The sequence below is a fragment of the Mugil cephalus genome, chromosome 9 (assembly GCF_022458985.1).
Source record: "Mugil cephalus isolate CIBA_MC_2020 chromosome 9, CIBA_Mcephalus_1.1, whole genome shotgun sequence".
Classification (NCBI taxonomy): domain Eukaryota; kingdom Metazoa; phylum Chordata; class Actinopteri; order Mugiliformes; family Mugilidae; genus Mugil; species Mugil cephalus.
This window is the reverse complement of record NC_061778.1, coordinates 18,867,475-18,887,961: the sequence shown is the minus strand read 5'-3', so window position 1 is coordinate 18,887,961 and position 20,487 is coordinate 18,867,475. Positions and strand designations below refer to the sequence as shown.

Here is a 20,487-nt window from a genome sequence, read left to right as displayed (position 1 = left end):
CCCACAGATATTTTAACAGTTTGGGATCTAGTGAATTTTGGAATTTAATACAAGTATAGCCTTTAAACTCTTTGTTCAGTCTACAAGAAAGAGTAATAAGGAGGCGGAGAAGTGAAGTGAATCTCCTATGCCTGAAGGTGTCCTATTCAGTCACATTGTAATGAAAAAGAAAGGAAACAAGAGCTTGAGCACTGCAGGAGAAGACCTAGGACCAATTAAGACATCTGCCTCAAAGCTCTCTGCCCAGTTTTAGTCAGATGATGTCCAGTGTGTTTCCAAATGTTGCGTCACTCCCTTGCTTCATCTGCAGGGGCCTCTCACCTGGAAGCGGACTTCCTGACTGGCCCGTTGGCTGCCGTCCTCGCTGCCTAGGCTCGACACGACAGACAGGCGCTTTTTCTCTGCGTCAGCTCGTTCCCTGATGTACTCCATCCGTCTGGAGCGACCGAGCTGCTGAGAGAGCAGCGACTGGAGCTGGGCACGCTCGATGGAGCCCAACAGAATCATTGACTCTGGGAAGGGAGACACAAAGAGGAGAGAGGTGAGGAGAAAAGAAAAGGGGGAAACAAGACGAAAGTGTAATGGGTGGAGGGCAGTATTGAGCAGGTGAAAGAAGGAAAAAGCGAGAGGTGGGAACAATTACAAGAATTTTTTTTTTTTTTTTTTTGGTTAGTAAGAAAGAGTGAGCAGACTGCAGGAGATTCCAAACACACGCGGCACTGCAGAGAGCTCAGCTGAGTTATATAACAAGAGGCCAGGATGCAGTGAATATGTATTAACTAAGGGGTGTGTGTGCGTGTGGGTGGCAGCTTGCTTGCTTTAAGTAATTGCCTTTGTGACAGTACGTGCTGATTATGTGTTTGGTTAAATGCCGCGGCTAATTGTTCCTGCATGATTGCATAATTGAAACAGCTTTGGAATACCAAATTTACACTTCAGTGCGGTGGCCAGCGCCATCAGCAAGCTGTACCCGGGCAGGTTTGTCAATCAATCAACCACTCTAATGAGCACATCACCAAGGTCGCTGGAGTTAGCTTTTGGTAGCACGTGGAAGGGAGGCTCCGTCCGACCGCATCAGCAACATTGAACAATGACATCAATGACAGTTCAGACACCATGATTGGCACACTGCCTCCACACAAGATTAACTACTGTAAAAATATGTTTTTCTATATTGTTCCTTCTCATTGTTTTCACACTGGTGGGTGCTTAGTCAAATAGTGATTACCTTTAAATATATCCTGGAAGCTGCACTTGTTTTATTCAGTTTTTGTAGATGAGTAATTAGAAAAACCAATACGGCGAGTTAAGATACACTGCAGGAGGTAGAGAGTTGTTATTTGAGAGGCTCTGGTAATATGTAAGAACAAAACAGCGCAGCTTTATCATAAAATGTGATTACTGGACCATTTTTACAAACTGTTAATTGGCCCAGAACTGAAATTTACTGCCCATGCACATGAGCTGTTAGCTCGCGAGCAACAGATGTCTGTGGGCGTGTGAATAGTGTGTGTGGTGTTCAACTCAGTAATTCATCAGAAACTTATTTCCCTTCAGCCTCTCTCCTTCGTTTCTGTGCCTCTACGGTTATGACAGATTTAGCATCTGTTTGCATCTCATCCAGTCTTTATACGAGAGGCTGTTTTCAAGGTCAATAACTTCTACAATGAAACCAAAGAGGAGTTGTAAAATGGTTCAAAACAAAGGAACACTTCTTTGACTGCCGAACTCTGACCTGAATCTGATGAATCCGATCACGTGAAAACTCAAGAACAGACAGGTAATGGATTTTGATATGTAAACTACGTTGTTGTGCACATGTGTACTGCTTCAGTTTATAACTGGATTGGGTGGAATATACAGTTTTGATTTGAGGTGAAACCCTGTTTATAATTGTGCAGACAGATCAATACAGTAATGTGTAGTTTGTTATGCAGCTTTAATGATTAAGTCAGTGTGTGTATCATATATCAGGCTCAGGCTCATTTTCAGCAACCGTACCAAGTTGCCGCTTCATATGAATATTAAAATATTTAATCACAACTGTACAACGTGCGTTTGTGTATTTGTGTCTCACCAGCTGATTCCACCAGTGCCAGAGTCTTTAGGTGCCCTGTCAGCAGGACGTTATGAAGGTCTCTGTAGCAGCAGTTGAGTGTGATGTACCGGACATCTCGCACCATAATGTCCTCCACACGAATATTATACTTCCTGATATGAGAAAACAAAAAAGACAAATATAAATACATTGAATGGTCCCAAACGGATGATTGTAGCAGCATAAGCTGTAATAATAACTGAGGTTATATTTATTTATTTCCGATGAAGAGTCCACTAAGGCATGGCCAGTGAAGTTTTCATAAAAATGTCAGTGATATATAACCGCTCCCCGTCACACTCTGACAGCACATCCTTGTTTCAGCTGACAGGTCAGTCCAGTAACACGTTGCCCTGGAGACACGTCACCCGGATGTTGAGGCTGTGGCCATGTGTACGGTGGAGGGGGGCGGAGGGGGTGACATTGTGTGAGCAGATCTTGCCTCAGCAGAATTGTGCGCCCCGGTACACCAGTCATAAACACTCAGATTTCTCTTCCTGCTTGATCTTGGCAAAACCTGCGAACACGACAGCAGTCGCTCAATGGTTTCCGCTGCCAAGGCCTGTAGCCGTGCCAGGATGCAGACTCCGGCCAAGCCTCCGCTTCTTCTTGTGGTGACAAGTCAATACACTGACCTCTCTTGAAATACAAAGTTAAATTGATGACCAGCTTCCTGGAGCTCCACTTCAATACATATAATGCACAAAATTAGTCTAGGATCCCTCTTAGCAAAGTGAGTGGCATATATAAAGTTCCTCCTGAAGTGCTACATCAAATCAACATACTGTCTATTAATTCCATTAAAGGGTCAGTTGACCCTTACTGGGATATTAATCATATCATCAGAAAAGAACAGTGAATTTGCAAGAACTCAGCTGATCAATGGGACCATATTTCTCTAAGATCCAAAGCCAGTGAGTACTTTGTACAACAGCAACCACCAATGTGGTTTTCAAATTTTGCAATAGCAAACTAACTACCCAAAGCTCCACCTTCTAAGTTCTGGGATACAAGTTTACTGGTTCAACATTTATTTTCAGTGTTATCTTCTTTATATAGTATTGTCTGAAGGTTAAGGCGTTCTATATCCGTTCCAAATGGCAGCAAGTCTGGGTGAAAAACCTGCTGCCACAGATGGAACCAGGTGTGATCACTGTATAAATGGGGATATTGTTATAAACAGCTCAGTCCTTTGTGGTGCCAAAGGGTTATAGATACCACTATGAACAGCCAAACACAGTCTTTGAAGAGTGCCGGCATCTTTACTTCCGCCTTAGTATGTAAAGGGCACACAATTTCCTTCATGATCACTGGACATGAGTCATAGCTCAAAATTGTCCAGTAGCAACGTAATTCAATGAGATGCTTGGCTGGGTATCTAGCCACGCAGACAGTGCTTTGGTTTATTTGTCTAGGATTCAAAATATTCGCCTCAGCCTGTACACAAAGGCGATGGAGATTGTCTGGCTGGTTGTTCTTACAGCGTTGTGAAAGGTCATTACCGGCACTCAGTTTCATTTTTCTTGCTTTTGACAGAAGAAATGGTCCTAATGAAAAGTCTTTGCAGCTCAGGTAAGTGGATTTAAGTGAGGAACAGGGTCCCAGCTCCTGGAATGAGATCTTGCTGTTGAAGATTTCAAATTTAAATTGTCAATGATGGTACCACAATAAATAAAATTGTGCTAAAGAACCTAAGTGATGCATGCCACAAGCTCAGCAAACAAAATATTAAGCATCTATAGGGCTACATAAACTGAGTCAGCAGAAAATAAAGCTTTTTTGTATTGTGGATGAACCAGTCAAACAGAGGATAACTTGCTGAACAGACTCCAGTATTTGGAGCCAGTGTTGTAGGTGATCAGTTTTCTTATAAAGTTTAAAAAACCCAAAATTAAATAACATCTTGAGCAGTACTGAATATTTTCCTCTTCTTCTTCTTCTTCTTCTTCTTCTACCAGATGCCTACTATTACCATCAACTAATCAAACAGCATCATGGTAGCTTCCATTAATCTTTGACTGGACGTGGAAAAACATATGAGTGAAGAGGGAAAACATTCCCCGAAAAGAAAGCTTCCTCTTCTGGTGCGTTGGCAGCCTCTTTTAATTTGCTAGTGGATCTGAGAGAATAATGTGATGCGTACCTCTGAACTGGCCTCAACCGCTGCCAAGTCTAATTTCCCTCGAGATATCAAAGGCAGTTGATGAAATCTGATTGGTTTCCTCTTAATTGAACCTTCCTCCCCCTGCAAAGTCTGGGCAATACATCTGATCGGTTTGAGTTATCTTGCAATGAGAACCAGCGTATAGATTTAAGCCAAGATAAACAGACTTATTGGGTGATAAATCCAGGGTACATAGATCATCCATATAGTCCAGAGTAGTGTGGAGAGGCTTTGGCTGTGAAGTCTGTCTGTATGAGTGGGGGTGGGGTGTGAAGGTGTGGAAGCCAATAAATGGATGGTTGTAATGATCCAGAGAAAATCTGATCATCTTCTGTGGCTTGGCTTCTTGTCAAACGAGGAACAGAGGACCGCAGACTATTAAAACAAACTGTAATTGGCCATTATGCAATGCTAAGAAACACAAAGTGACAGACTAATGACTTTGCACAAAGGCATGTGCAGAGAGTGACGTTATGTAACCGTTCCCACACATCATTTTAAATGCCACTTGCTGAATGCTGAAGACAAATCCCTCAAAAAAGACAAGAGACTGGTCCAAATAAAAGAGGGAGAGAAGACGTGGGAAAGATTCCACATGCGCTGCCGGTATCATTACAGAAAAAGATCATGTCTGCGGCGGAAACACATATTTGATCTGTCTGTAAAGGATGCACAGAAACAGATGATAAGAAATCCAATTCTCACCATGTCTGTGTGGGTGGACGGTGTACATGTCATCATATGCATGTAATGCACAGCGGGCATTACACAAGTGTTCCTGCATGTGTGTGGGTGTGTGTGTGGGCGTGAGATGGATCATTTCCAGTTTGAGCTTGGAGGGGACCACGCTACCTACAGTGTCCCCCCCACCCCCACCCCACCATGGCCATTTCCTCTACTGCTCATGTATGCAGCACACACGCAAACACAGGTTTGGTGACAGAAAATGACAGAGTGAAAGAGAAAAACAGAAACGCACACATAGCTTTCTGAGACTTTTTCTATCATCTATGCTGATGATCCCTTCATCTCTAGTTCTGTCTCTAAACTACTTTTGAGGTTTTGGGCCATCATGTGGACAAATAACGTTTTATGAACCCGAATCTGAATAGAGACCTGCATTGATTTACTTATTTGTAGTGGTCTGGTAAGACTAAATTACTCCCTTGTAGTTGTGTGACTCTGCCGACCAGTCTTCTCGCATTTTAAATCCGCGTGATTCCATTTTCCTGTACATGTTATGGGAGATTTGTTTCGGCCATAATTAGCACATGAATTCTTGAGCGATGGCGAAAGAATTTGCTCCAGGAGGTCACAGTGACTGTTGACTATCAAATTCTCATCAGTTCACCTTTGATTCCAAGCGGACGTCTGCGCCAGACGTAATGAGATCATCTTGAGAAGTTCCTGAGAATGGGATGAATGGAAGGACAAGCTCCAGAAACATAATGCGTCTGGCCATAGCTGTTGCCAGCACAGACTGCACCTGAGAAGTTGCCAACAATCTATCACTGTCCAAAAAAAAAAAGCAGTTACAGGAAATATGCTACTTGAGGACAGTGGGCGGCGTACATTTTTATTAACGTGACGCTCGTTGGGCTGATTTTTGAAGATAGAATCAGGTGTCAGGAACTCGCAAGGGCGAACAATGGTCACAGAGCCACAAATAAAACAATAATAGCTCCAACTAGTTGGCAAAAAAAGGCTGCACAGACCAGCACCAATGTATAAGTGGGGCTCAAACGTTTACTGTTCCGTTTTTGATCACATCTTTATAGGAACCAGTGGGTTTAAAACAAAATGGCTGAAGAAAAATGGACGCCAGAAAAGCCATGTGCCCTGTTGGCTGAGGATGGAGTATTAATATGTTTATGCAAGAGCTCACTGAAAACGCTGCTCACATCACATACTGTACAGATTCTTTCTCCACCACCCACACATACACGGAGAGGAGAGTGGGGACGTGATGGACAGGCCTTGAGGTCGGAGTAGATAATAGGAAGAGACAGATGAGAAGAGAACAGCAGAGAGAGGGACAGATAAGAAGAGGTGGGCAGCGAGGGTCAAACGAGGCTCTCACATAGAAAGTGAAGCACTCCAGTGGCAGACATGGATGAAACTCTTCAAGGGGTAGAAAACGACGAACAGATGGAGGAGGAAATAAAATTTTTCCTCATTGCTCCCAATTTGAGTGTTATGCATCCACACTATTATCTACACCTAATTATTTGCCGACATCCACAACAATAATCGGCTCCAAATAATTGAATGGAAAGTGCTTGTGTATGGATTCGAAGAGCTCCGAGGACACCAAGCAGCTGTAGTAGTAAACCCGTTCAGTATTGCATCGTTTGTATAAATTATTAATGAGCCTCCACCCACATTTGTCTTAGGAAAGCGAATTTCAATCAAAGAAGGTGTGCAATTTGCAAAAGTTTAAAAATGTTTTAGCAGTCAAGCGTCCCTGAATGACTCCCCTGGTCTCTTTAAATATGTTTTGGGGAATAATGCAACAAATAATAGCTTTTGATCACTAATCTTTCAAGGTTTCAGTCATAAAGTTGAAGCAAAATTTGGTAATCTTACATTTTCCTCGGCATGATGTGTCATTTGTGTATTCTTTAATAGCCTGCTGTGTTGGTTTACATGAGTCTGGATTTCATTATAGGAAGTGTTTCAACTGATACGGAGATACAATCAGCACAATGAATTATGTGATGTATGCCTCTAAGCAACAACAGACACAGTAGTGGAATTTGGATATCTTCTCTGCTCTCTTCTCTCTAAAATGTGTCTTCCAATATCAATTCTTAAATATATTTGTTTGAGTTGTCATTTCAAAAGAATATTTAATATTTCCCATCATTTGCTCCTCAAATGTATGTAACATAATGCAACATGTGAAGGTCACAGTGTGCTTGTGCTGTACTTACTCATGGTGTCCCCAGCCCAGCTCGGGAAGGTACGGCAGCTTCTTGATCCTGATGATGGAGTCGTAGAGGGAGGGCTGCAGGGACTGAGCCACGGCATTAGCCAGGATCACTGCTATCATCACTGGCAGGATGTGTGAGATCTGGCCAGTCAGCTCAAACACGATGACCGCGGTGGAAACCGTGTGGGTGACCGCTCCGGACAAGGCTGCGGCACCTTTCGGGTGGGGGAGAGGACAGTCCGGGTGAGCAAAAGAACAGAGAAGCAAATGTTCAGATGAGTGTTCAAGGTGGGGCCTCGGGTAATGCAAAGGGGTCAGCGGAAGGGATTGAAGAACATCATCAATCAAAAGGACAGGCAGCTCAATACCAACATGATTTCAAATGGGTAGAAATAATATTCTTGCTGCCTTTAGCATATAATAAAGGTGACTGTTGAGTTCCAGCAACTCAATACACTGATTAGTAAGTGATGTTTCCAAATGTAACTTTCCACCAGAGGAGCCAGGGTTCCGGTATATTCCACAGTCAGTTCCTAAGTAGATAAATATTTCCTTTTTCTTAATCAAAGGTATGTCTCTCAAAAATTCATGTAAAAGGAGAGCTAAAACATATTAAAATAAGATGAGCTAATCCTTTATTTAAATTTGCAGGGTTGCAGCAGCACACAGCCCAAAGGACACTGCCCACAGTAGTAGGTCTACTGGGAGCAGGCCTGGTTCTACAGCCTCTCAGCGGCAGAGAAGGAGTGACCTGCGGACCTGCTTCACCCAGCATGGCTGCTGAGCACGCTTCATAGAGGGGTGGGACTGGTTTTCCATGGCAGCTCTCATCTTACGATCACCTGCTACCTCCAGCCCAGAACAGAGCTGGCCTTCCTCACCAGTCTTTCCGGTCAGTGAGATGCTGCTGCTCCAGCAGACCACTATATAGAAGACGGCTGATGACACCACATAGTCAAAAACAGCACCTCAGGAGAGCTCACTGCACTCTGAAGGACCTACCTGGCCTTTGTACCATTGTGGTAGACATTATGCAATCCTGAAACCTTCATCTCGACTGTCCACCGTGTCAGAGAAAGTTGCGTAAAAAGTCCCATAGATACATTGGAGGAAACCAAACATTGAGCAGATGCAGTGTACAACACAGTTCACCTGTCAAGTGTTTTTAAAAACACTTCCAATACAGCAGTGTCTGAGGACAGCGTCTTTCTTGATGTTGTGCTACAACCAGCGATAACGGCTTTATTACTATATGGTGAAGGGAAGAGTCCACTGGTATTTCATTTCTTGGTGGTTAGCCAATTACCCCATTTCTAGTGGGTGTTTTCCCTCCATGTTACAATAACAAGCTTATTGCCTTATTGCCAGAAAGTAATTTTGTTAGATGGCCTCACAGTTTGCAGCCTCAGCTCTAAGCAGTGTTGAGTTAGCCAAGGGTCAGGGACTGCTGGCATGGTGACACGGTTCAGATCCTATACACAATAATGCATATTGTATACAGCATTATCGATCTTATCCATGAAACGAAACTTCAGCATCGGAAAGCCATTTACTGAGGATTCACAGTAGCCACGCTGTTATCAGTTTCCCTCACCGGACCTACTACTCTCTCCTTCTTACACTCACAGCCCTGCAAACCAAATCAACATTCTTCTTCTCACCGTCTCCCCTCATATGCCCTCAAGGCAAAAACTGACTTCTTCAACTAATCCAATACAAAAGGGAACCTCAATATTTCCAAATCTTTTTTTCTCCCAATAAAATGTTGTGAAAAGTGCAATATAAAAGCTGCATCAAAGCAGACAGCGCAGCATGGGGCCAAGTGAGCCTTCACACTAACAGAGAAAATGGATGAGCCCAAGCCAAGAATGAGATGAACGCTGGAAAAAAAACAAAAAAAACCCAAAAACAAGTGGAGAATAAAAGCATTAAAATGAAGAGAGAAGAGAGAGGACGGCAGAGAGAAACAGATGGCGCGGGAAGAGAGCATACAAAGGCAGGTTTCGTTGTTCTTCCTCGTAACTTAATTAAGCCCATGTATGTCCGCCTATCCGCCTCAGATAAATGCTACTGCTCCCTCGGCCAATCCTGCCATTCGGTCCTTTAAGCGGAGCTTCACCGTGAGATGAAAGAGGCTCATCAGAGAGTCAGGCCTGTAAACGGCTGAGTCATCAGTCACAACAACAACATCAGCAGCAGCAGCCCCAGAAAAACAGCCGCCGCCAGCGTGCAACAGTGGCGTAATCAGCCCGGCTGTCAACAAGTAACACTATGGCAACACTGCATCTCATTGGACGCAAAACTTCAGGGGGGAGGTGTATGTATAATTGTACCCTATGTAAGATCACTTATTAAAAAAAATAAGCCGCTGAACAGTTACGTCCAACTACATCAAATCATTACTATTATGTTATTATCTGTCATTGAACAACCTCTGAATCATCTCTTTAGAGTCAGGCCAAGAAAAAGGTCCGGACACGTCGACTGATATTAATTCATGGCACCACATTAGTTTCCTGGAGCCAACAGAAAGTGACAAGACTCATACAGATGATTTACAAATTTTTCTTATTATTAGTTGTTTTTTTCTAAAGTTTTCTTTTCTCATTGAAAAGATAAAACATAACACATTTTTTATGTTAATATTATGTTTAAGAACCGAAAAAAAAAAAAAAAAGGGCTTTACATGAGCGGTGCATATAAATGCATCACAGTTGGTGAGTGGCCGATGCGTCTGGTAAAGGATCACCGTCTGTGTCTGAGGTTTGAGTCTGGAGCAGCATCGCCGTCAAGCAGAGCATGTGACTGGACACCTGTCAGTTCTGCTCTCCAATTATTTCTCTAATTTTTTGCGACAGCCAGCGAGAACGCCACGAGTCCTCTTCTACTTGTCGTGGCAGAGCGCTTGGCCAACGCTGCGTTTCTGATTTTATTTCCACACCAGCGCATCGCAATTGGTGTGCTGGAAAATCACACGTTTACTTGTTTGTTGGACTGTGCATCATTTTCACACCTTTCCTGTTGGTTGCATGTCTTCAATTGTGGGGCGCGAGCAGGGGCTGGAGTACTGCACGTGGCACGGGAGCATTACCCATGCTATTAACGAACACACCGTCTCACACCTCCAATTTATGTCTACAACTCAACAGAACTTCTCAACAGAAAATCTACAACACAGTTTTGGGTATGGAGCTAATACAAATGTAATCTCCAATTTCCTGCTGTTGCTCCACTGTTAAAAATCTGTTTTAAGACTTTCAGGAGAACGCTGTGAGGGTTTTACTCTTCGTTGTGTTTGAGATAAAAATGTAATAGGTGTATGCAAATGGAAATATGAACATGAATTTTAAACGGAGAGGAACGGGCAAAGTTGCAAAGTGAAACTAAAAACTAAACTAAACTAAAAAAAAAGAAAATGATACATTCACGGATAGTGTACGATTGAATTTTGATCCATGGAATGATATTTACTGTGTGGTGAGTTGTGGCGTTTTCTTTGTTAACACCAGCTCGGTGCTCTTGGAAGTAAAAGTGTTTTAAGTCTGATCATGTCCTGTGTCTCCTTCAATCAGGGTCCATGTAAAGTCTGAAGTTGAAGAAGTAAATTGTGGCACTGGGCTGTAGGAAATATTTATCTTTCATTTTCTGTGAGCGGTGGCAATAAAACTGAAAGTGGAAGCGCCGATGACCCAAAGACGAGAGTGAGACATAAGAAAATCTCTGCAAGTCCCAAAATATTCACAAATAGTCCCAAAATAAAAGCAAAAAGAGGACAATAGAAAATACACCAAAGATTAGCGAGAGAGGCAGATATTTCATTGCAGGAAATGACAGGTGACCAGCAATGTGCCTTTAACTTACCCACAACGGCGTAGCCTCCTGGCACTATGGGGTAGATGGTACCATCTGTGTTAATGCCATCTGGGAACCAGGCTGCCATGCTTTCTCCAACCAGACGACCAAAGGCTGCCCCTGAAAGGCACATAAACACTCGCAAATAGGAACAGAGACATATTTAAGCATTACTTTTTCAAGGTGTGCACACCAGGACGGCTGCAGCTAAGGTGGTAGATAGGGTTGTCCGGTAATTGCAGGGTTGGCGCGTTGCCGAAATGTCCTTGGGTAAAAACGTGACATAACTCCCAAGCATGTTGCCTGGCAGCTCCACCAAATGCTCTGCTGTATGAGTAGGAAGCTCTACAAACATACTTTTAGTACCACTCAGGTAGGAAAGCGAACGTAAATGCAGACCATTTACTATTTCTTTTACTAAATGTAAACAGGACTTGTTGCTCTTTTCAGATACCAAGCCCCATGATTCATTGTAATGTTAACGTTTACATTAACTGGTCGATGTATTCACTAATTAGTATTGAATCAGGTCAAGGTAGGGCTATTTCTAGAGTGAGAACCTGCCACTAACTGGTAACGATACTAACTGGTGACTATAAAATGCTATATTACATTTGTAACTGATGAAATCTCACCATTGCTATATGGTTTCCCCACCTGAAGATAACTACTAAATCTAAATACGTACACTGGGGTAAGACATTGGGATTCTGAATAAAGACTGTTTTTCCTGTTCTTCCCATTGTCCTGACACTATGTAAATGTAGTTTACAGAACACATTTTCACTTTTGTCTCACAGACAACTCTTCAAACATATAATGCACACACATAAACACGCACTTCAATTGCCTCTTACCGATGACAAACACTGGCATGAAGGCTCCACAGGGGACTGGGATGGTGGTGGCCAGGGCAGACATCCAGAACTAAGAGAGAAAAAGAGGCAGATAGAGACAGAAAAGACATAAAAAAGAGAGAACAGGGTGGCATTTCAATTAGCTTCAGAGTACCATCCGTTGTGCCCATAGATGATAGCCAAGTTCAATCCTCCACCAGCAGTGAGGAGGCGGCCATGCGAGGCTTATTGCTGAGCTTAGATTGAGCTGTCACTTTCACTCTTCATTTGACAAAGACCCTGAAATAAACCCGGGGTAATGAGCGCGCTGCGCGGATTGGCCGACGCTGCACCAGACGAGCGGAAGGGACTGCTAATTAGCAAAGACAAAGAAAAAAGGGAAATGTCAATGCTGACAATGTGCGAGCATTATCGCCAGGCGTTTGTGTGTGTTCGTGCGCGCGTGTGTGTGTGTGGTTGTACTTGAGATTAACGGGAGGGTTTCATCAATGTGACTTTTAAAAGGCTGGCATGTTTGGAAAGAAGAAGATACACCGAGACTTGGGTCAGTGTTAAAATGAAAATCATTAAAAGCAGCCATGAGCTTTCTTGTCTCTCCTCACATATTAAATTGTACGTCTCATTAAAATGCCATTGAAGCTCTGCACAGCCAGTATAGTATTGATCAGGTCTATAGTGAATATATCATTCATCCTTACATCCTTGACATCGGAGGTGGACAACAGTAAGTCAGTGCGTAACTAATTGTTTTTAAATCTGCAATTCAGTTTATTTGGTGGAGGTCTAGAGGTAACTTGGATCACTTTGTGAAGCGGCCTTCTGGTTGATTATGGTCCTCTGATGTGACTCACTGACAAATTAAAGCTGCATATCATACCATATTACTATATTACCACAAAATATAAACACAACACACCTCCGTCTCAACTCCTTTCTACTTTCAGATGAGAGGAAACCTTCACATGGTGATATGCATAAGCGTGATTACCATTGCTTTTTTATTAACAGCTCGTGATCGACACATGGGAGCGTTTCAGCTTTTGAATCAATGCTAAAAATCACCCACACACAAGATTTCCTTCAGCGAGCAGCAGTTCACAAGGAAGTGCAAGTACACACAAGGAGTTGGTTGGTTTCCGCTTAAGTTTACCTACTTCCTAGGTATGGAGTGTATGGAGTATACAGGGAGAAGGAAGTGGGACCAGGGTCTGGTGTCACATAGCATGAAAACCACTTGGTAGACTACTGAATAGTGAGTAAATTAATTGGTGAAGATTCTAAAAGAAAGTCATTTTTAAGCTAAAAAGACAAACAAACTTCTCTGCTGCTGTGTTTCTGTTTTTAATCACTACAATCTTCATATCTTGGATGATTGATGTTCTGATCCTGGCTCTCTTAATAGCCACTCGCATCTTAGTTCAGTGATTCAGTGTAGGGTATATACATATAACTCCATATTATTCATGTTACTCACACACTTTTTCACCTTATTATTATAGTTTTTTTGATTATTTTATTTTATTTTACTAGATTTTTACTTGTATTTTATTTTAATCTTACTTTATTATATTGTGTATCTTTCTTTTTACTGGTATTTCATTATTGTGTTTTTTATGTGCAATGAAGCTACTGTGACCAAGCAATTTACCTTGCGGAAAATCTAAGTCTAAGTGATACGTACCAAAACCAAAAGTCCTGTATTCAAAAAGCCCACTTCCTATAGAGATGATAGAATCGTCACCAGACAGATGCACTGTAAAGTTTTAAATCACTAACAAGCAGCTGCACCAGATCAGAGGGTGAGAAGATAAATCTGAGAGGATCTAAGCTCTAGTACACATATTTTATTTATTTTTCTAATCCTTGATGTGAAATATAAATATAAAATGACAAATAAAGTTATTTAAAAGAAGCCATCTGGGAAGTAAAGACTGGAATTACTCCTTAAAAATAACAGCTAATAGCCATCTGTGACAAGGGCTCCAACCACAAAATGCTTTTTTCCAACTTCACTTCAAAATGTTTGTAGAACTAATAATTTCACTTAAATCAAATGATGGATTACATTTTATTTCTTAGGTTACCATATATTTGTTTGAAAAAAAAAATGAACTGTGAACAAATGTAGAGGAGGAAAAATTATGAGGGATTTCTCTAAATTATAGTGTAAAAATATAAAGTAAAACAACTTTAAAAGCCTTGTGTAAGGCACTTACTTAAAATGTCAACTTGAGTTTTGGAGAACAATGTTGAAAACCATCAACCGATAATCACATTTATCTTCAGCTGAAACCAAATAGACTCACGCTGGAAAAGCAATCGAGTGGTCAACTTTGCTACTGAACACCTGCACACACATGCGTTGTGCTCACAAACGGCCCACTCGTGAAATGACCGCACAAGCACTCATGCTGTTCTTTCTGCGATAAACACTGCAGATCATTTTAGATGATGCACCTACCTACGTGGGGGCAGCTCCTCTATTCAGCAGAGGGGTCACAAAATAAAATGCATGAATTAGAGTATTGTACAAGCCATTACACAAACCTCACCGACATAATAATCTCACGGTTTCAAATAGACTTTTTAATTACACTCATTGCTTCGTCTCTCTGCCTCTGCTCTCTGCTCCCTCTGCTCCGTCTATAGTTAGCTGTAATTAAGGCCGGCTGCCATGGTGACGTAATGGATCTCCTCCTGTAACCCTACAATGCTGCTGCTTTCACACCTCGCGCAGCCACACATATGCGCGTAGGTGTTCGCACATGCGGCGTAACACAGACTCAGTGGCGAGAATCAGAGCCGAACACAAGGCCAGACACACAGTCGGCTGAATACACAAAATAGGCCTCATGGGAAAATGAAAGGGCGATGAAAATATTTTCTTTGTCTTGTCTTCTACCTTCATTTCTCCCTCTCATCTTTTTCTTTTTTTTTCCCCCCACCCAGCCAGTAAAACCTAATAATAATAAGAAGCAGGAAGTTTTAAAGGCTCTAGAAGCTCATAATAAAGGCTTAACTTTATTGCAGAGGCCATGGACTCTGAGGAGTGCACCGGCAAAGCGTGTGTGTCCTGGTGTACCTGTGGGACATGCCGTAACAATTCCACAATTTCCAAAGCCATTGCAATGTAAGCCAGGTGTAAATTTACCATGAAAAATAGAAAACTGTTGTGCAGTTCACTTCACTCCAAGAAATCATAAAAAAACAAACAAACAAAAAAAACCATCTCAAGACACAATTACATTGTTTTAGGAATGACATTACAGTATTATAGTGATAAACTCAACAATTGACTCTTGAGCAAACGCTGACATGAATCAATAATCTAATTATATCATCCAGTCACGAAATGTTTTTATAAGGATTCTAATGAATTATTACAATTTAACAAAATGTGTTATATACCATAACTGCTAAAAAAAAAAAAAAATAATAATAATAATAATAATAATAATAATAATAATGATATTTTCAAACAGGTAACTAATTTATGTGTACTGTAAGCTTCCTAATAAATAAGTATGAAGATCTCCATACATTTATTATTATATTTAGCTGCTTAGCTTAGCATAGTTTGGCATAATGGACTGTATTTTATTGTACTTTCATAATAGTTTTTCTTATTTTATTGTACTTTCATAATAGTTTTTCTATCATACTAATAGCAATGCTGAGGATTCCTATATCTGTAGAAACAGAATAGTTCTGGTCCACTATCAAAATGAAGTTTCTGCCATCCTAACTATGAGCTTTTGAAACGATACCTAAATCTATTTTAACTTTATGATGGGATAATACTATGAGTAAGGTCTGGTTAAACATTAATCAGACTGTTATGATCCTAAAGCAAGGCAGGAAGTCAGGTGACACTAAACAGTGAGGAGCCTGGGGTGGATGGATGAGTCAACACAACATCAGACAATGAGGCAGCTTAAGTTTCCAGTTTCCTGACAACTTCCTAATAACAAAGCTCCATTAACTAAATGCAATTACGATTTAACCCTCTTAATGTTCACGGCATTTTAATGTCGGCAGAGGGAAAAGGAATACTTTCAAACGTAAACAGGATTCTCTCTGTAGAGGACAGTCTAATCAGAGACAGCTGCTCGTTTGCTCATAATAACACTCACACACACTTGAATGCAGGTGAGTGTGACGGTGTGTTCTGGCTCCGTCCTCATAGGACAGGAGACGTAACCATGACAACTACACTCCTGATGCCTCACAGTTGCCGGTGCGTCCACCATTGGTTGGCCTGAGGTCACCACAAAGACAGACACAACTGTCCTGGTTACAACGTTATGTCCACATGTGTTAACTGTAGTAATTTCACATCGTAGAAACACTCTGAAAGTCTTTCATCTATATTCAGCAAAATGCACTAAAATCACTAAAACTAAAATTACTAAAAGTAAAAAAAATAAATAATAAAAAACCTCAGATCGTCTTGCGTTTTGTGCTTGTTGGTAAGTGTTGGCTATAGAGCAAATAATTACAACATATTCATCGAGCATAAGCCGACAACTTTTTGACAACATACAAAAACAACAACATAGAAAATATTTTTTTGGGGTTACCTTGCTCTTGCTCTTGCCCTTCTTTGAGTCTTGTAAAACCCAGATTCATTTCATGCTATTACTCCAACAATAACAGCTTCCATGACGATTTACAATATCATCCTTATCAGCAAAAAAGCTTTCTGCTACATTATACTGGAGTCATAAAAACACGGATGGAAAGTGAGTCACCGTGACCTTGACTCTGCTCCTTGTACGTGGCTTATGTACAAATAACAGTGACCTACATAACCGTTTTATGTCTGTTTCATTACTGTATGTCTTCATGTGTTAGACTTGAGTCCAAAAAGAAAAAGCCTATAATCAACCAAAAACTGCATTGACCTCAATCCATCTAAAGGTTTGTACGTCCTGGGTTGTCCAGTCACAAGCGGTCAGTTTAGTACAGTGTGAACACACCCAGGATGCATGGAGAGATCTGTGATTGGATCTTAGACAAAAGTAGGAGGCTACTTTAGGTGAACACACAATGTGTGTTGAGTCCCATTAAAGACCACCTTCTTTCATTCATTCATTAAATAAATAAATAAATAAATAAAACATACAATCACAATTAATCATTAAAGTTCAGACTTTCATTAATTGAAAGTCTGAACCTCAGAAGGTTTGTGTAGCTGACAACGTTTACACGGTTGTCAAGTTAAAGTCTACAGTAGATACATGAGGTGGATAGTTTTCATGCCCAATTCCAATCTGACAAAAGGCCAGCATTTCTGAGCATATTTCTGTTACATTTATTTGCTCTTTTACCACGCATGCCTTCCTATTTGTTGCTGTATCTAATTCTTTGCAGCAGCACTGAATCACTTCACCCTAGAGGAGCGATTCATTTTTCATCTAATCTAATCTGATGTAATCTACTGTGTGTATATCTCACAGGGGTAATGCACAGCCATCAAAAATTCATGAGGTTCTCTGACCTCAAACGTAACCGGGACTCTGATAAAGCGTGAGAGGAAGCAGAAGAAAAAATCAAGGTAGGACTTGATTGGGTTGTTGGTTTAAACCTTTGAGGTTAAAAATACAAGCAAAAGAAGGAAAAAGACTCTTAAACAAAAACCTGCCGCATTAAAAACCAATTAAAAAATTCTTAATGAGCCGCGTGCATTTTGACAGTTGTTTTAATGAGACTTATAAGCTATAGAGCTGCTTGAGGGCTAAACTATTTTAGAAGAGAAAAGTAATTAAATTATGTTAACATATGCAACTCAGATTTCATTAGTGGATATTATTAGTAATGCTGCTGAACAAAAATCCTGCCGCCTTTTTAAAGTTCTATCTGGCAATGACGTGCCTTGTGTGATGATCGTGTTGTTGTAATTTGCTTTATGTGAAATTATGTGAAACATAATCGGCAGCGGTGCAAAGTGTAATGAGTGGGTCCTCGCACATAGCGATGACAAACCCATGTGACTGTGAACAGATTGTCCTTTTAGTGTTGATGCTTTGTGTTTGTGCCATCATTTGTTTGAAGACAGCAAAAAACTATATTGTTTCATATATTTATCCATCTTTGCATAGTGCTTTTAAACTTAATCTGATCCTGAGCACATGTACACATAGAGGTATGAGAGATTTAATCAATACCAAAAAGACATACAAAATTTAATTATGTGATAAAGTCAAGGTGAAAACTATAGGAGAGGGGTTGGTGTTGAATGGATGCTTATCTGGAGGCATATTATAGACCCCTTTGCAGTTTGTAAAGAATGTGGTGTTTTTTGAGGGGCGGGGCTTAGCTGGAGGCAAAAGAGTTCAAACACCGTAGCTTGTAAATGGCGGTTAGCATATTTCAACAGGCTGTTTTTTTAATTTTTTAATTTTTTTGGCAGGAATGAAATTACAAGAAGTGGAACCACTATGAGGGACCACTTCAGCAACTCGTGGTTAGCATTAGAATTAGCATGTATCAAAAATCATTCAAATAATGATTAACAACCTAATTTCAGTCATAATTTAGTCTAACCCATAACGTTATCCAGGCTGAAACTTACCTGATGTCAAAGTGCGCCCTGCAAACAGAGAGTTGTTGATGATTGTCTCACTCCAGACTTTTAATCGTGTTCAACCAAAGTCGTCTACGACTGGCAGTGGCTGGTATGCAATAAAACTTAAAGTTAGTGTTTTTGCTTTTTCAATTTTGGCCCCCAAAAATACAGCAAGTTGACATTTTCCTGATTCACAGTGATGGTGTTTGCATCAAGCTTCCCTCTGTTTTGCCTCCAGCTAACGTAATAGTGACGTAGGCCAAGAAGGGGTCTATAGGAACGCCCTAACTCACAGATCCATCCATTTGGTAACCATCGTTATAAGATAACCATTACAGTGTCTAAATTAGTAGTATTGGTAGTATTAGCTACCCTTTTAATCTGTATTAATCCATCTAATCTGGTCTTCGATGGTGTGTCGTGTTTGATGATAGAACACTCATTAGTAGACATAAGCTACCGTAAGCCATGTTCCGGCAGTGACTACAAATAAGCTTTCAAGTTGCTGACCCATGGGCATCAGGCTCAAGGTTGTATTGTAACTGACAATGCACAAAGGAGATTTTCAAAGAGAACTGGATGACACAGCCAAAAAGCACACAGCATGGTGCCACGCAATTTAACATAGGGAGCAAAAGTAATTAGCAATTTAGACGATACAGTTTCCAAAAGGAGGAGAAAACCGCAATTAAGGCAGCAACATACTTCTGGTGCTTCTGCTCCACCGTAATGTTCAATCAGTGAGGAAAAACTGGTCACAAAGCAGTTACGCTTGGCCAAATTACAACTGGTCTCTAGGTAACAGACATAAACGGGAAAAACTGAACATCTTGTGCTTGATGCCAAGACTGTCAGGAAGCTGAAGGAAATGCTAAAATGCTGTATGTCCCAGAAAATGAAATAAGAAAACAATCCAACTGTGGCAGAATCTTTGGCGTTTGTACCCAAAACTTTACACATTACACAACATTGGTTTAACGGACAAATAAACACAGACAGGCTCATATGTCCTGCTTTCCACGTTTGTCAAATCTTCACAGGATATCATGATTAAAATCTGCAATATTGTTGATTGTCAGACAAAAAAACAAAAATCAGTGTTTAAGAGTTCATCTAATCAATCTCCAGGTCCAAACTACGCTCTATTTAACAAGTAATGTGGATAAAGTATTAAAGAACGGTGGAAATGGCACAAAGACAAGAAAGTGTCTTTCACATCCAAACCACTTAAACAGTTTAACATAAATCAAAGCTTAACATTAATATCATATTTTCTTTAAATGCAACTAAAGCAGAAATTCATTAGGACTTCAGGAAAGAAAGCTTTTCCTCATATCTTAAGAGCGTGTTCATTTCCAAGCCTCGAGCTTAACATTTCAGCTGCAGTGATCAAGTAACGGATTAAACCCCCAGCAAAAACCAGCAAGAACTTTACAACCTTGGCGTGATATACATCTATTAAATGCACCCAGCAGAATTAAATTATTTCATTTCTACAGAGCTGTGCACTTGAGGTTATCATTTTAATGTGTAAAGATGTGAGATGTGCTTTGGTAAAGTGCAGCATGTTTTCCTGCTCTAACGCTGCTTCTCTCTTTATCGAGAGAAGCAGGTATAGTTCATGTGAATTCTATGCTCTCATTAAAGGAAACAGATAGTCAATAGATATGGTGCCGGCAGATTAATTGCATGTTTATCATATAATTGATCAATATTAGACTAATTACAGATGTAGAGGGATGCTGGAATATGTGTTATCATCTGGTTAATTTAAATACTTTTGCTCCCAGCACATATTGTTTTTGCCAAATAAATCCGTTGGCAGCTGTAAAACATAATGTTTAATGTTGACAAGGGGTAGTTGACATAGTTGCAGATTTCAGTCACCTGTTACTTGCAGGTTTAGGCCAAGCCAAGCCAAGCTAACCTATCTAGCTAGTCCCATTAGTTGGGTAAAAAGAGACCTAAAGAGACTTGTTATTTTTCCCTTTTTTTTTTTTTTTTTTTTTTGCTATT

At 40.7% G+C, this 20,487-nt stretch overlaps 1 protein-coding gene across 3 annotated transcripts in view; it reads right to left on the bottom strand.

Annotated features, from left to right (window-relative positions):
- clcn2c (chloride channel 2c) overlaps positions 1 to 20,487 on the bottom strand; it is a 143,377-nt gene that overhangs the window by 24,012 nt on the left and 98,878 nt on the right. For all 3 annotated transcript variants that reach the window (XM_047594209.1, XM_047594208.1, XM_047594210.1), the window contains exons 13-17: positions 11,904 to 11,973; positions 11,056 to 11,166; positions 7,196 to 7,409; positions 2,078 to 2,211; positions 322 to 512 (exon numbers count right to left, since the gene is read on the bottom strand). In XM_047594209.1, coding sequence (XP_047450165.1) covers positions 322 to 512; positions 2,078 to 2,211; positions 7,196 to 7,409; positions 11,056 to 11,166; positions 11,904 to 11,973 — 720 coding nt within the window. The remainder of the gene's footprint in view (positions 1 to 321; positions 513 to 2,077; positions 2,212 to 7,195; positions 7,410 to 11,055; positions 11,167 to 11,903; positions 11,974 to 20,487) is intronic.